A 16,426-nucleotide genomic window follows, 5' to 3' on the forward strand; every position below is an offset into this window, starting at 1 on the left:
CAGATTAGGAGACCAAAACTGTACGCAATACTCCAGGTGTGGTCTCAACAAGACCCTGTACAACTGCAGTAGAACCTCCCTGCTCATATACTCAAATCCTTTTGCTATGAATGCTAATATACCATTCGCTTTCTTCACTGCCTGCTGCACCTGCATGCCTACTTTTAATGACTGGTGTACCATGACACCCAGGTCTCGTTGCATCTCCCCTTTTCCTAATTGGCCACCATTCAGATAATAGTCTACTTTCCTGTTTTTGCCACCAAAGTGGATAACCTCACATTTATCCACATTATACTGCATCTGCCATGCATTTGCCCACTCACCCAACCTAACCAAGTCACCTTGCAGTCTCCTAGCATCCTCCTCACAGCTAACACTGTCCCCGAGCTTCGTGTCATCCGCAAACTTGGAGATGTTGCATTCAATTCCCTCATCCAGATCATTAATATATATTGTAAATAGCTGGGGTCCCAGCACTGAGCCTTGCGGTACCCCACTAGTCACTGCCTGCCATTCTGAAAAGGACCCGTTTATTCCTACTCTTTGCTTCCTGTCTGCCAGCCAGTTCTCTATCCACATCAATACTGAACCCCCAATACCGTGTGCTTTAAGTTTGTATACTAATCTCTTATGTGGGGCCTTGTCGAAAGCCTTCTGAAAGTCCAGATATAACACATCCACTGGTTCTCCCTTATCCACTCTACTAGTTACATCCTCGAAAAATTCTATAAGGTTCGTCAGTTACCTTTCATAAATCCATGCTGACTTTGTCCAATGAATTCACCACTTTCCAAATGTGCTGCTATCCCATCTTTAATAACTGACTCCAGAATTTTCCCCACTACCGATGTTAGACTAACTGGTCTGTAATTCCCCGTTTTCTCTCTCCCTCTCTTTTTAAAAAGTGGGGTTACATTAGCTACCCTCCAATCCTCAGGAACTACTCCAGAATCTAAAGAGTTTTGAAAAATGATCACTAATGCATCCACTATTTCTGCAGCTACTTCCTTAAGTACTCTGGGATGCAACTTATCTGGCCCTGGGGATTTATCGGCCTTTAATCCATTCAATTTACCTAACACCACTTCCCGGCTAACCTGGATTTCACTCAGTTCCTACATCTCATTTAACCCACGGTCCCTTGCTATTTCCGGCACATTATTTATGTCTTCCTTAGTGAAGACAGAACCAAAGTAGCTATTCAATTGGTCTGCCATGTCCTTGTTCCCCATGATCAAATCGCCTGTTTCTGATTGCAAGGGAACTACATTTGTTTTAACTAATCTTTTCCTCTTCACATATCTATAAAAACTTTTGCAGTCAGTTTTTATGTTCCCTGCCTGTTTTCTTTCATAATCTATTTTCCCTTTCCTAATTAAGCCTTTTGTCCTCCTCTGCTGGACTCTGAATTTCTCCCAGTCCTCTGGTAGGCTGCTTTTTCTGGCTAATTTGTACGCTTCATCTTTTGTTTTGCTACTATCCCTGATTTCCCTTGTTATCCACGGATGCACTACCTTCCCTGATTTATTATTTTGCCAAACTGGGATGAACAATTGTTGTAGTTCATCCATGCAGTTTTTAAATGCCTTCCATTGCATATCCACCGTCAACCCTTTAAGAATCATTTGCCAGTCTATCTTGGCCAATTCACGTCTCATACCCTCAAAGTGACCTTTCTTTAAGTTCAGAACCCTTGTTTCTGAATTAACAATGTCACTCTCCATCCTAATGAAGAACTCAACCATATTATGGTCACTCTTGCCCAAGGGGGCACGCACAACAAGACTGCTAACTAACCCTTCCTCATTACTCAATACCCAGTCTAGAATAGCCTGCTCTCTCGTTGGTCCCTCTACATGTTGGTTTAGAAAACTATCCCACATACATTCCAAGAAATCCTCTTCCTCAGCACACCTGCCAATTTGATTCACCCAATCTATATGTAGATTGAAGTCACCCATTATAATTGTTTTACCTTTGTTGCACGTATTTCTAATTTCCTGTTTGATGCCATCCCCAACTCCACTACTACTGTTAGGTGGCCTGTACACAACTCCCACTAGCGTTTTCTGCCCCTTAGTGTTTCGCAGCTCCACCCATATCGATTCCACATCCTCCGCCCTAATGTCCTTCCTTTCTATTGCGTTAATCTCCTCTCTAACCAGCAACGCTACCCCGCCTCCTTTTCCTTTCTGTCTATCCCTCCTGAATATTGAATATCCCTGGATGTTCAGCTCCCAGCCTTGGTCACCCTGGAGCCATGTCTCCATGATCCCAACTATATCATATTCATTAATGGCTATCTGCACGTTCAACTCATCCACCTTATTACGAATGCTCCTTGCATTGAGACACAAAGCCTTCAGGCTTGTTTTTACAACACTCTTACCCCTTATACAATTATGTTGAAAAGTGGCCCTTTTTGATTTATGCCCTGGATTTGTCTGCCTGCCACTTTTACTTTTCACCTTGCATTGCTTCTACACTAATTTTACACCCCTCTGCCTCTCTGCTCTTGCACCCATCCCCCTGCCACATTAGTTTAAATCCTCCCCGACAGCACTAGCAAACACTCCCCCAAGGTAATTGGTTCCATTCCAGCCCAGGTGCAGACTGTCCTGTTTGTACTGGTCCCACCTCCCCCAGAACTGGTTCCAATGCCCTAGAAATTTGAATCCCTCCCCCTTGCACCATTTTTCAAGCCACGTATTCATCTGCAATATACTCCTATTTCTACTCTGACTAACCCGTGGCACTGGTAGTAATCCAGAGATTATTACCTTTGAGGTCCTACTTTGAAGTTTATCTCCTAGCTCCCTAAATTCACCTTGTAGGACCTCATCCCTTTTTTTACCTATATCGTTGGTGCCAATATGCACCACGACAACTGGCTGTTCACCCTCCCCCTCCAGAATGTTCTGCAGCCGTTCAGTGACATCCCTGACCCTTGCACCAGGGAGGCAACATACCATCCTGGAGTCTCGTTTGTGGCCGCAGAAACGCCTATCTATTCCCCTGACAATTGAATCCCCTATTACTATTCCCCTTCCACTCTTTTTTCTCCCCTCCTGTGCTGCAGAGCCACCCATGGTGCCATGAACTTGGCTGCTGCTGCCTTCCCCTGATGAGCCATCTCCCCCAACAGTATCCAAAACGGTATACCTGTTTAGGAGGGAGATGACCGCAGGGGACTCCTGCACTACCTGCCTACTGCTATGCTGGCTATTGGCCACCCGTTCCCTTTCTGTCCTCTTACCTTTTATCTACGGTGTGACCAACTCACTGTATTTTCACGACTTTCTCAGCATCGTGGATGCTCCAGTATGAATCCAGCCGCAGCTCCAATCGTTCAATGCGGTCTGCCAGGAGCTGCAGCTGTACACACTTCCTGCAAACGTAGTCACCAGGGGCACCGACCATATCCCTGATCTCCCACATGTTGCAGGCTGAGCAAACCACGTGGCCAATCTCCACTGACATAGCTTACTCCCAAATTAAATCAACTCCGTCACTCTATAAAAATCTTTATCCTTTAAACTGTATCTTTACTAATAAATACTGTACCCTTAACTCACAGAACCCTTAACTCACAGAACCCTTAACTCACAGAACCCTTAACTCACAGAACCCTTAACTCACAGAACCCTTAACTCACAGAACCCTTAACTCACAGAACTCTCAACTCACTGAACCCTTAACTCACTGAACCCTTAACTCACTGAACCCTTAACTCACTGAACCCTTAACTCACTGAACCCTTAACTCACTGAACCCTCAACTCACTGAACCCTCAACTCACAGAACCCTCAACTCACAGAACCCTCAACTCACTGAACCCTCAACTCACAGAACCCTTAACCTGAAAGCAGAAATGCAAACCTGGGTTTGCACCCAATCAACTGCTTCCTCTGGTCCTCTGGTTTAATAGGAACCTGAGGCGTAACCTTTTCATGCAAAGGGTGTTGGATGTATGGAACGAGCTGCCAAAGGAGGTAGTTAAGGCAGGAACTATCACAATGTTTAATAAACATTTAGACAGGTACATGGATGGGACAAGTTTAGAGGGATATGAGCCAACTGCAGGACTATTGTAGCTAGGACATGATGGCCGGTGTGGGCAAGTTGAGCCGAAGGGCCTGTTTCCACGCTGTATCACTCTATGACTCTCTGATGTCACCCATTCTTTTTCTCCAGAGATGCTGCCTGACCCGCTGAGTCACTCCAGCATTTTGTGTCTATCTTCGATGTAAATCAGCGTCTGCAGTTCCATCCTCTGCATTTTGTCTCTCCACTGCGAAATCTCCTCAAGGTATGAAAAAGTTCTCTTCCTCTCTCTGGCGAGAGTTGTGCAACACCCTCTCTCACTGCTCCCCCTCTGTGCCCTTTCCCCTGATTCTCAGCCTGAAGAAGAGTCTCGACCCGAAATGTCACCTCTTCCTTCTCTCCAGAGATGCTGCCTGAGTTATTTTGGATCTCCGGAATTTTGGGTCTTGCTACTGGACCCCTGGTTGCTATCCCTTTATGATGCGTCGTGACATTTAGGACGTCATGATGCAGCTCTATAGGGCTTTGGTTGGGCCGCAGTTGGAGTATTGTGTGTAGTTCTGGTCGCCCCATTACAGGAAAGATGTGGTAGCTTTGGAGAGGGTGCAGAGGAGGTTTACCAGAATGCTCCCTGGGTTAGAGAGTTTCAGCTACAGGGAGAGGTTGGAGAGACTCTAGAATATTGGAGGTTGAGGGGAGATTGGATATAATGATGAGAGGCATAGATAGGGTAGACAGTCGTAACCTGTTTCCCCAGGGTGGAAATGACCAACACTAGAGGGCGTAGCAATAAAGTTTGAGGGGGGAAAGTTTAATGGACAGTTTAATCTCCCGGTTGTTATCCATTTTAACTTCCCTTCCCAGTGATCCGGGTTTGATCCTGACCATGGGTGCTGTCTGTACGGAGTTTGTACCTTCTCCCTGTCACGTGTTCTGTTAAGTGTAAATTGTCCCTAGTGTGCCGGATAGTGTTAGTGTGCGGGGATCGATGGTCGGCATGGACCAGGTGGGCCGAAGGTCCTGTTTCCATTCTGTAGCTCTTAACAAAACAAAGTGAAAAGTCACTCCCTTCAAGACCTCAAGATGCAGGCATGGGATTTGCTAACCTTTCGCCCAGACCCAAAGCAACGTGGCCATGGGGAGCAGTCCAGTGTTACGTGAGGCCTCACTCTAGCAGTGGATCAGGTCAAGGACGGAGATGTCAGTATGGGGAGGGGAGTTAAAATGGTCAGCAGCAGGGAGATCCAGCAGGCTTGGTGGACAGTGTTGAGCTTTCAGTTTAGTTTATTGTCATGTGTACAGTGAAAATCTTTAGTTGCGTGCTAACCAGTCAGCGGAAAGACGATACAGGTCCACAGTGTACAGATACAGGATAAGGGGGTTAACATGAATATCGTTTAGTGCAAGGGAAAGCCAGTAAAGTCTGATCAAAGATAGTCTGAGGTAGATAGTACAGGGGAGGGGAGGGTAGACACAACGTGCTGGAGAACTCAGCGGCTTAGGCAGCATCTCTGGAGAGACGGAATGGGTGATTTTTGGGAGGAAGGGATTTGGTGAGAAGTAATAGGTGAATCGAGGCATTTCAGAGGGAGTGTTCTCTGTGGAAAATGGTGAGGCAGAAGGGTATTGGCATGGAGGTCAGTGAATCAAAGAGGTCCCACCTCACATCTACTGGTATCACCAACGTATAAAGGGACAGGTAGGAAAGGACAAACCACTGGAGCATTTTCTCCACACTCACTATGGTGCTCACAACGGGCCACTCCTTGTCTCCCTGGTCCACCCACCCTCCTCACCCTCACTAGCTTATATGTTTCAACAAGATTATGTCCCACTCTTCTATACATCAGACAGCCCTGTACGCCCTCTTCCTACATTAAGAGTGGCACTGTGACACAGCGGCAAAGTTGCTGCCTCACCCTTCTGTTTCGGCCCGAAACGTTGCCTATTTCCTTCGCTCCATAGATGCTGCTGCACCCGCTGAGTTTCTCCAGGATCCCTGCCTGTGGGTGCTGTCTGTACAGAGTTTGCACGTTCTCCCCGTGACCTGCGTGGGTTTTCCCCGGGTTCTCCGGTTTTCTCCCACACTCCAAAGATGCACAGATTTGTGGCTTAATTGGCTTTGTAAAATTGTAAATTATCCCTAGTGTGTGTAGGATAGTGTTAGTGTGTGGTGATCGCTGGTCAGCGTGGGCTCAGCAAAGGGCTTGATTCCACGCTGCATCTAAAGTCTTGTAGCTACACAATGAAGAACCAGTTAGACAGGTACTTGGATAGGACAGGTTTGCAGGGATATGGACCAAACATGGGCAGGTGGGACTGGTGGAGATGGGACATGAGGGCAGGTTGGGCTGAAGGGCCTGTTTCCACACTCTATCACTAACATTAAAATAACCCTTCATCTCAGGAAGCTGCCCTGTCACCTTTCTCTGCACTGGCGCAAGTATGCAAACTGGAACTATGCAGGGAAAGCCAGCCATGATATTATCTGTAATGACCAATGTTGACTTTGCTTGAGGATCTTATGATTTCTGTATGTCCACTTGCTATCACCTTAATAATGGATCCAAGCATTTTGTCAATGAGACGGGGTGACACGGTGGCACAGCGGTAGAGTTACAGCCTCACAGTGCCAGAGGCCCAGGCTCCATCCTGACTACGGATGCTGTCTGTCTCCTTCTCTCCCTGGTCCACCCACCCTCTCATCATCCCGTCTGCCCTCTCACCTCCTGGGAGGGCCAACACACTGGGGTCATGCAAGGAGAATATTCCCACCTGGCCACTCAGACGGATCCCGGAGAGTTATAGGAAAGCTGTTGTCAAGCTGGAAAGGGTACAGAGAAGATTTACGAGGATGCTGCCAGGACTGGAGGGTGTGAGCTAGAGGGAGAGGTTGAGTAGGCTGGGACACTATTGCTTAGAGCAGTGATTCCCAACCTGAGGCCATATGGCCCCAAAGGGGCCATGGCAAATTTCAGGGGGGCCACAGAAAAAATTTGGGATTTAGGGGGCCACAGGTTCAATGAAGGGGGCCACAGAGCTACCTCCTAAATTTCAGTTCTAATAAATTCTAATAAAATTAAATTTTGGGATATGGGCCAAACGCAGGCAAGTGGGACTAGTGTAGCTGGGTCATGTTGGCTGGTGTGGGCAAGTTGGGCTGAAGGGTCAGTTTCCACAATGTATCATTCTCTGGCAGCAGACTGCACCGCCCGCGTCACACAGGAGCAGCGTCTCCCACACAACCTGAGCGAGCCGCGCTCTCACCTTCTCAACGATTGCACGCTTTTCCTCGCTGTCAAACAGGTTGGCGATATCTCCAGTGTTCAGGATCATGTTGATGTCTTCCAGAAAGGCTTCATCCTGATAAAAAGGAACAGAGTAACAGAGGTGGTGCATCACTAGAGTTGCTGCCTTACAGCGCCAGAGACCCGGGTTCCATCCTGACTACGGGTGCTGTCTATACAGAGTTTGTACGTTCTCCCCGTGACCTGTGTGGGATTTCTCCGGGTGCTCCCGTTTCCTCCCACACTCCAATGACGTACAGGTTTGTAGGTTAATTGGCTAGGTAAAAATTGTAAATTGTAGGATAGTGTTTGTGATTGGGGATTGCTGGTTGGCACAAGTTCAGTGGACAGAAGGACCTGCTTCTGCGCTGTATCTCTAAACTAAATTAGTTTATTTGGTATCTCTAAACAAAACAGCACTAGAATTGATCATTTAGACAGACACCAGATTCATTCTGAGAATGAGGGCCATTGGTTCTGGACCTGTGGTCAAGCAATGACCCATCGATAGAGGGATGGTTGTGGGGCTGGACATGAGTCAGACCAGGACAAGGTGGGATGTCAGTACCCCTCCCTATTCCCCAGCCCCCACCCCCTCACCCCCAAACCCAGTCAGGTGCTACAACTGTTACATAGACACACCATACCTGAAGAAGCATGTGCTGCCTTTGGAGAGGATCTAAAGGAGGTTTATGAGAATGATCCCAGGAATGATTGGGTTAACATATGATGAGCGTTTGACGGCGCTGGGCCTGTACTCGCTGGATGAGGGGAACCTCATTGAAACGTACCAAATAATGAAATGTTCAAAAGGGAACTGCAGATGCTGGAATATCGAAGGTACACAAAAGCGAAGGAAATAGGCGACGTTTCGGGCCGAGTCTGAAGAAGGGTTTCGGCCCGAAACGTCGCCTATTTCCTTCGCTCCATAGATGCTGCTGCACCCGCTGAGTTTCTCCAGCAATTTTGTGTACCCAAATAATGAAATGCCTGGATAGAGTGGATGTGGAGAGGAAGTTTCCACGAGTGGGAGAGTCTAGGACTAGAGGCTATAGCCAAAGGTCATATCTTTAGGAAGGAGATGAGTAGGAATTTCTTTAGTCAGAGACAATAAACAAGAGACGATAGGCAATAGACAATAGCAGCAGGAGTAGGCCATTCGGCCCTTTGAACCAGCACCACCATTCACTGTGATCATGGCTGATCATCAACATTCAGTACCCCGTTCCTGCCTTCTCCCCATATCCCTTGACTCCGCTAACTTTAAGAGCTCGATCTAACTCTCTCTTGAAAGTATCCAGAGAATCGGCCTCCACTGCCTTCTGAGGCAAAGAATTCCACAGATTCACAACTCTCTGGGTGAAAACGTTTTTCCTCATCTCCGTTCTAAATGGCCTACCCCTTATTCTTCAGTGGGTGGTGAATCTGTGGAATTCATTGCCGCAGACAGCTGTGGAGGCCAAGCCAATGGATATTTTTAAGGTGTAGATTGATAGATTCTTGATTAGTAAGGCTGTCAAGGGTTAAGGGAAGAAGGCAGGAGAATGGGGTTGATAGGGTGAGATAGATCAGGGCGTGAGAGGAGCGGTGTGAGTGATGCCCAGTTGACCAGTACCTTGATCTGGTGGTCTATGAAGAGGAAGATGGTGGGCGTTCCGTTGAGTCCGGCCCCCCACAGCACCTTCTTCAGGTCATCCTTCCACTCCGCCAGGGTGTAGACCTTCTGTACGCTCAGCTGGAACATACTGGCATCGCACATGAAGGCAGCGAGCCGGGTGGCTGACTGACGGCCGCTCCCTCCGATCCCTGCGGTGATAACAGGGGCAAGCTCACAGACGGCACAATGCAACCCCCACCCCACCACCCCTCCCCACCCCACCACACCCATCCCCACCACTCCACCCTACCCCACTCCACCCCTCCCCTCCCCACCCCACCCCTCCACACCCCACCCCTCCCCTTCACGTCCCCCCCCCACCCCTCCCCTCCCCCCCCCTCCCCACCCCTCCCCACCCCACCCCTCCCCTCCACACCCCAACCCACCCCTCCTCACCCCACCCCTTCCCTCCCCACCCCACCCCTCCCCTCCACACCACACCCCTCCCCACTGCTTCCCTCCACACCCCATCCCACCCCTCCACACCTCCCCTTCACGTCCCCACCCCACCCCTCCCCTCCCCACCCCTCCCCACCCCACCCATCCCCTCCACACCCCACCCCACCCCTCCACACCCCAACCCACCCCTCCACACCCCACCCCCACCCCTCCACACCCCAACCCACCCCTCCACACCCCACCTCACCCCACCCTTCCCTCCCCACCCCACCCCTCCCCTCCCCACCCCACCCCTCCCCTCCACACCCCACCTCACCCCACCCCTTCCCTCCCCACCCCTCCACACCCCACCCCACCCCTCCTCTCCACACCCCTCCCCTCCACACCACACCCCTCCCCACTGCTTCCCTCCACACCCCTCCCCACCCCACCCCTCCGCACCCATTGCCTCCCCACCCCACCCCTCCCCACCACTCCCACTCCATGATGGTGTGTGTATCGGGGCAGATTGTAGTGGCGATGGGGCATTGTGTGGGGACTCACCAACCAGCAGAGCGTGTCCGTGAGGTTGCCTGAGGATCCTGCAGATACGTGAGATGTGTTCGATGGCGAATGTGAACATCACCAGGTCCATGGGAGCCTTGCTGCTGCGATTAAACTCATCCAGGTAGCGTTCTATAGTCTGCGGCAGGAGGCAACAGCTAGATGGGCACATTCACAGACCAGAGTAGTGACCCTCGCCAGTAGACCAGTGACCCTAGCCAGTAGACCAGTGACCCTAGCCAGTTGACCAGTGACCCTAGCCAGTTGACCAGTGACCCTAGCCAGTTGACCAGTGACCCTAGCCAGTTGACCAGTGACCCTAGCCAGACCAGTGACCCTAGCCAGTAGACCAGTGACCCTAGCCAGTTGACCAGTGACCCTAGCCAGTTGACCAGTGACCCTAGCCAGTTGACCAGTGACCCTAGCCAGTTGACCAGTGACCCTCGCCAGTTGACCAGTGACCCTCGCCAGTAGACCAGTGACCCTAGCCAGTTGACCAGTGACCCTAGCCAGTTGACCAGTGACCCTAGCCAGTTGACCAGTGACCCTCGCCAGTTGACCAGTGACCCTCGCCAGTTGACCAGTGACCCTCGCCAGTTGACCAGTGACCCTCACCAGTTGACCAGTGATCCTAGCCAGTTGACCAGTGACCCTAGCCAGTAGACCAGTGACCCTCGCCAGTTGACCAGTGACCCTCACCAGTTGACCAGTGATCCTAGCCAGTTGACCAGTGACCCTCGCCAGTTGACCAGTGACCCTAGCCAGTTGACCAGTGACCCTAGCCAGTTGACCAGTGACCCTAGCCAGTTGACCAGTGACCCTCGCCAGTTGACCAGTGACCCTCACCAGTTGACCAGTGATCCTAGCCAGTTGACCAGTGACCCTCGCCAGTTGACCAGTGACCCTAGCCAGTTGACCAGTGACCCTCGCCAGTTGACCAGTGACCCTCACCAGTTGACCAGTGATCCTAGCCAGTTGACCAGTGACCCTAGCCAGTAGACCAGTGACCCTAGCCAGTTGACCAGTGACCCTAGCCAGTTGACCAGTGACCCTCGCCAGTTGACCAGTGACCCTAGCCAGTTGACCAGTGACCCTAGCCAGTAGACCAGTGACCCTCGCCAGTTGACCAGTGACCTTAGCCAATAGACCAGTGACCCTCGCCAGTTGACCAGTGACCTTAGCCAATAGACCATTCCAAAACTGTCATCCTAACATGGAATCATCCTTTAGTTGAGTTTAGTTTAGTTTAGAGATACAGTGCGGAAACAGGCCCTTCGGCCCACAGGGTCCGCACTGACCAGCGATCCCCATACACCAACACTATCCTACACACACTAGGGACAATTTATAATCTTTACCAAAGCCAATTAACGTACGTCTTTGGATTATGCAGGGAAACTGAAGCTCCCGGAGAAAACTCACGTAGGTCACGAGGAGAACGTACACACAGCACCTGTGGTCAGGATGGAACGCAGGTCTCTAGGTCTGTCAGGCAGCAACTCTACCGCTGCACCTCCGTGCCGCCCACACAGCCTCCTACTACAACCAGAGAGCAGTGCTGAACTGCTATCTACCTCATTGGTGACCCTCGGACTATCTTCGATCGAACATTGCTGGTTTTACTTTGCACTAAACGTTATTCCCTTATCATGAATCTGTACATTGTGAATGTCTTGATTGTAATTGTCTTTCCACCGACTGGTTAGCACACAACAAAGTCTTTTCACTGTACCTCAGTTTAGTTTATTGTCACGCGTACCGAGGTACCGTGAAAAGCTTTTGTTGCATGCTAATAGCTCTGTCTCACGGTAGGAGCTGACCCACGAGGTAACCCGAGTGAAAGACTCGTGGTTGTGTATGAGATCCCAAGTGTATGATCAAGAGTTTAACCGAGTTCCCACGGGTATGACAGGTTTTCCGTTTTCTATGATGTTCCAAGTTCGTCTCCCGAGTTACTAAGTTCCTCTCCCGAGTTACTCTTGAGTAATTACCAAGGTAGTGGGAGATGGTGGGGGAAATATTGAATGGAACACAAGCCTTGCTGTACTGTAGACTCTGCAGAAACCTGTTGGGTATGAGAGGTTGAGAGGGATAGAGGCCAAATGTGAGACGAGGTCATCCCTCAGCCTCCTGCACTGCAAAGGAAAAAAAACCTCAAACCTATCCACCTTCTTCTTGCAACACAAGCCCTCCAGGAAGGACCTAGCTTGGCATGAACAAATTTGTTGCGAAATTCGATTTAATAACAACCGCAAGATTTTAAATTTGATTTAATAACAACCGCCACTTTTGCCTGGTGTCTGCGATCCCAAGACGGGACGACAAGGGCGGGCTGTTGCCGGAGCAGCAGAGGAGCGGCGTGAAGTTGGGACCAGACAAGCGCTCGTCTCCGGCCAAAGTTCATGTCTCGGGTCACCGCCGGGCTGTTAAAGTCCTCTACCCAGCGCAGGTGAGAAAAAACATCACTTTTCTTGGGAGGGGGAGAGGGGGGAGAAGAGTGGGGTAGGGGGGGGGGGGGGGAGGGTCGTTCGCTCCATCCTTCACCTGCTCAGGCAAGAGGTACAGAAGATAGACACAAAGTGCTGGAGTATCTCAGCAGATCAGGCAGCATCTCAGTGGGCAGAGAAGGACAAGAAGGGTCTCGACCCAAAACATCACCTATTCCTTCTCTCCAGAGCTGCTGCCTGGCCCGGCCCGGCCCGCTGAGATGCTGCATGATCTGCTGAGATACTCCAGTGGAGGGCTCCATTCGATACGCTCATGCACATGGCGACCGCCGAAGCTTTGGTTAGTGGTGAGTTTTCTATTCTCGAGTCCTATTCTTTATTGTTTATGTATGACTCCAGTTTGTCCCATGGTATTGTTATCCATCTTGCTTGCCTTTTACACACTGCCTGCCCACCAACACGCTTCATTCACACGAATACATGACACACATAATCCTCGCGTGTTGTGAACTTACTGCTGCCTGCCCGCTGAGTTAAAGAGTTCCCACAGTAGACTCACGATACACTAAGGTAAACGCACGGGCCACTACGTTCTTACAACAAGTTAAAATGTTTCAATTCTTAACCACAAGAGTAAATTTGACTCGTGGAAAACTTTAAACATGTTTGATTTTTTTCAAGAGTTGACAAGTTTCACGGGTACCTGCCGTTAGCGCCACGAGTCTCTAAGCTGCGTCCACGAGTTCCGACGTTACAGCTACGTTAATCGTACGTTATTACCACGAGTTTTAACTCGGGGTACCTCGTGTGTCAACTCGCACCGTGAGACAAGGGTTTAACTGGTCAGCAGAAAGACCATCGAGCCATTTACATTGTACAGATACATGATAAGGAAGTAATGTTTAATGCAGGGTAAAGCCAGCAAAGTCTGATCAAGGAGAGTCCGAGGATCATCAAAGAGGTAGATAGTAGTTCAGCCTCGGTACACGTGACAATAAACTGAACTGAACACTTACATTCTTCAGCTCACTCCAGTCGGTTATTTCATTGTAAGCTTTCTTCCTCTTCTCGTTGCTTTTCGGTGGCATGTAATCTCCGAAGAAGAGAAGACGCATGTCGTCATTGTTGAGGTCCCTCCCAATGGCCATGTGCTGGAACAGGTTGTTGATTTTCTCCTTGAACTGTGTCTGTACCACGTTCTGTGAAAGGCAAACCAAAGACACAGACTCTAAAGGCCCTCGAGTAGGAAGGAATTGCAGATGCTGGTTTACACCGAAGATAGACACATAAAGCTGGAGTAACTCAGCAGGACAGGCAGCATCTCTGGAGAGAAGGGATGGGTGACGTTTCGAGTCAAGACCCTTCTTCAGGATTGCAACCTGAAACGTCACCCATTCGTTCTCTCTAAAGGCCTTTGTTATCTTCTCCACCCCTTTGCCAATCACCCCTCCTGACTATTCACCCATCACTTGCTGGTTCTTGCCCCACCCCTACCTCCACTAGCTTTAACCCCTCTATGCCATCAGTTCAAAGAACGAATGAATGAACGAATGAATGAACGAGTGAATGAATGAAGGAATGAATGAAGTAATGAATAAATGAAGGAGTGAATGAATGAATGAATGAATGAAGGAGTGAATGAAGGAATGAATGAATGAAGGAGTGAATGAATGATGGAGTGAATGAATGAAGGAGTGAATGAATGAATGAGTGAATGAATGAATGAATGAATGAATGAATGAATGAATGAATGAATGAATGAAGGAATGAAGGAGTGAATGAATGAATGAATGAATGAAGGAGTGAATGAAGGAATGAATTAATAAAGGAGTGAATGAATGAATGAATGAATGAATGAATGAATGAATGAAGGAATTAAGGAATGAATGAATGAAGGAGTGAATGAAGGAATGAATTAATGAAGGAATGAATGAACGAAGAAATGAATGAATGAATGAATGAATGAATGAATGAATGAAGGAATGAAGGAATGAATGAGTGAATGAATGAATGAATGGAGTGAATGAATGGAGTGAATGAATGATACTTTATGCCACATGTACCTAAGGTACCCAGGGTCCTATCCAAACAACATTATCTGTCCATTTCCCTCCACAATGCTGCCTGATCCGCTGGTCCTTCAGAACTGAGTTAAATTTAGTTTAGAGAAACAAGGCGGAAACAGGCCCTTCGGCCCAACAAGTCTGTGCCAACCAGCGATCATCCTGTACATACACTAGCACTATCCTACATACACTAGGGACAATTTACAATTTTTACCCAAGCCAAATTAACCAACAAACCTGGAGTGTGGGTGTAAACCGGAGCTCCCAGAGAAAACCCCCACAGGTCATGGGGAGAACGCACAAACTCTGTCCAGACAACACCCATAGTCAGGATGGAACCTGGGTCTCTAGCGCTTTCAGGCAGCAACTCTAGCACTAAGTTGTTCTTTGCTTAAGATTCCAGCAACTGCAGTCCCTTGTGTCAGGGGTTAAGGGGAGAAGGCAGGAAAATGGTGTTGAGAATTCAAGTTCAAGTTCAAGTAAATTTATTGTCATGTGTCCCTGATAGGACAATAAAATTCTTGCTTTGCTTCAGCACACAGAACATAGTAGGCATTTACTACAAAACAGATCAATGTGTCCATATACCATAATATAAATATATACACACATGAATAAATAAACTGATAAAGTGCAAATAACAGATAATGGGTTATTTTACTTCGGAGTCACGTGAGTGACTACGTGAAGAACCCGTTCAGCACGCATGCGCGACATTGCGTTCACGCAGTGCAACAGCGACGCAGCGGGAGTCAGGCGCTCCCGCTACAGCTTAAAAAAGATGGACCGTCAGGTAAGTCTACTCTGAGGTTGTTTTTTCCTGGCTAAAAGAAGAGTTTTGCTTTGTTCCAACAGAGAAAAAATGAACAGAACAAGGCTCTCCAAGAAGCCTGCCCCTCGTTCGACACCAACGGAGGAGCGTTCCATCAGTGGGGGGCAGGAGGCGGTAGGACCGCTAACACAGCGATCCGCCATCCCCGACACCGAGCCGAGCCCAGTCCCGCTAGCGCCTGAGCAGCGGACTGGATGTAAAGCCACACGGAAGACCATCCGGCTGGTGGTTTCCGATTCGTCGGACGGGGACGTCTCATCGCCCGCTCGGGGCAGAGACAGCCGCATGAGCCACGTGGAGCGGCTCGTGGAGCGTATGCTCCAGCGAGACTTGCTTCGTGAGGAGCAGTTTCGCAGAGGGAGTTCAGGCACTCCCTCCACAGTGCCTCGTGCACTGGCCATCGCTTCCCCCTCATCCGAGGGCAGCCTTGGCGACCAGGGCTGGGCTGGTCAAGAAGAGGGGTCAATGGCTGAAGAAGTCGGGAGTATGCCAGGGGTACAGGAACAGGAAGAGCTGCTGGGTGTGGTAGACCGCTACGTGGCAACCCCACATGAAGGACGGCCATTAGAGCCAAAACTAGCGGCCAGCATTAACCACCTATCCAACAGGCCCCTACAGGAACAGGTGGTTAATGAGGTCTTAGAGCAATATTCGGCTCCTGAAAATTGCGAATCGCTCAAAGTGCCAGCTGTCAACAGCCAAATCTGGGGGCACGTTGGGTCAAACATACGTAATCAGGAACTAAAACTTCAGCGGATCCTCAGGCTCCTGACATCAGCCATCACCTCGTTTGCTCGTTCCGTGGATGGAACAGAAATGACCACAAACCAGCAGGACACCCTCGCACTGCTGTGTAACACTCAATTTGAAATAAATAACCTCCGCAAGGAGATTATAAGACCTGCCCTCAACCCGAAATTCGCGGGGTTGTGCAAAACTCCAACGATAGAGCCAGATACACTGCTCTTTGGCAAGGACCTCACCAAAAAAGTCAAAGACATGGAGGAGGCTTCCAAAACTTTCGGCCTCATGAGGGCAGGCCCCGGGACGAGCTAAACCAAAACCACTAAACCCAAGCGGCAGTATCCCATCGCGTCCACCAGTCGACGTCTACCATATGGGACTGGTGAAAGCTCGGGGTCCGCACA

At 49.4% G+C, this 16,426-nt stretch overlaps 1 protein-coding gene across 1 annotated transcript in view; it reads right to left on the reverse strand.

Annotated features, from left to right (window-relative positions):
* The window catches only part of LOC116984950 (dynein heavy chain 3, axonemal-like), a 344,183-nt gene that overhangs the window by 100,375 nt on the left and 227,382 nt on the right, over positions 1-16,426 (reverse strand). The window contains exons 50-53 of the mRNA XM_033039311.1: positions 13,397-13,579; positions 9,934-10,072; positions 8,950-9,140; positions 7,315-7,410 (exon numbers count right to left, since the gene is read on the reverse strand). Coding sequence (XP_032895202.1) covers positions 7,315-7,410; positions 8,950-9,140; positions 9,934-10,072; positions 13,397-13,579 — 609 coding nt within the window. The remainder of the gene's footprint in view (positions 1-7,314; positions 7,411-8,949; positions 9,141-9,933; positions 10,073-13,396; positions 13,580-16,426) is intronic.

Source organism: Amblyraja radiata, chromosome 21, assembly GCF_010909765.2.
Source record: "Amblyraja radiata isolate CabotCenter1 chromosome 21, sAmbRad1.1.pri, whole genome shotgun sequence".
Classification (NCBI taxonomy): Eukaryota; Metazoa; Chordata; class Chondrichthyes; order Rajiformes; family Rajidae; genus Amblyraja; species Amblyraja radiata.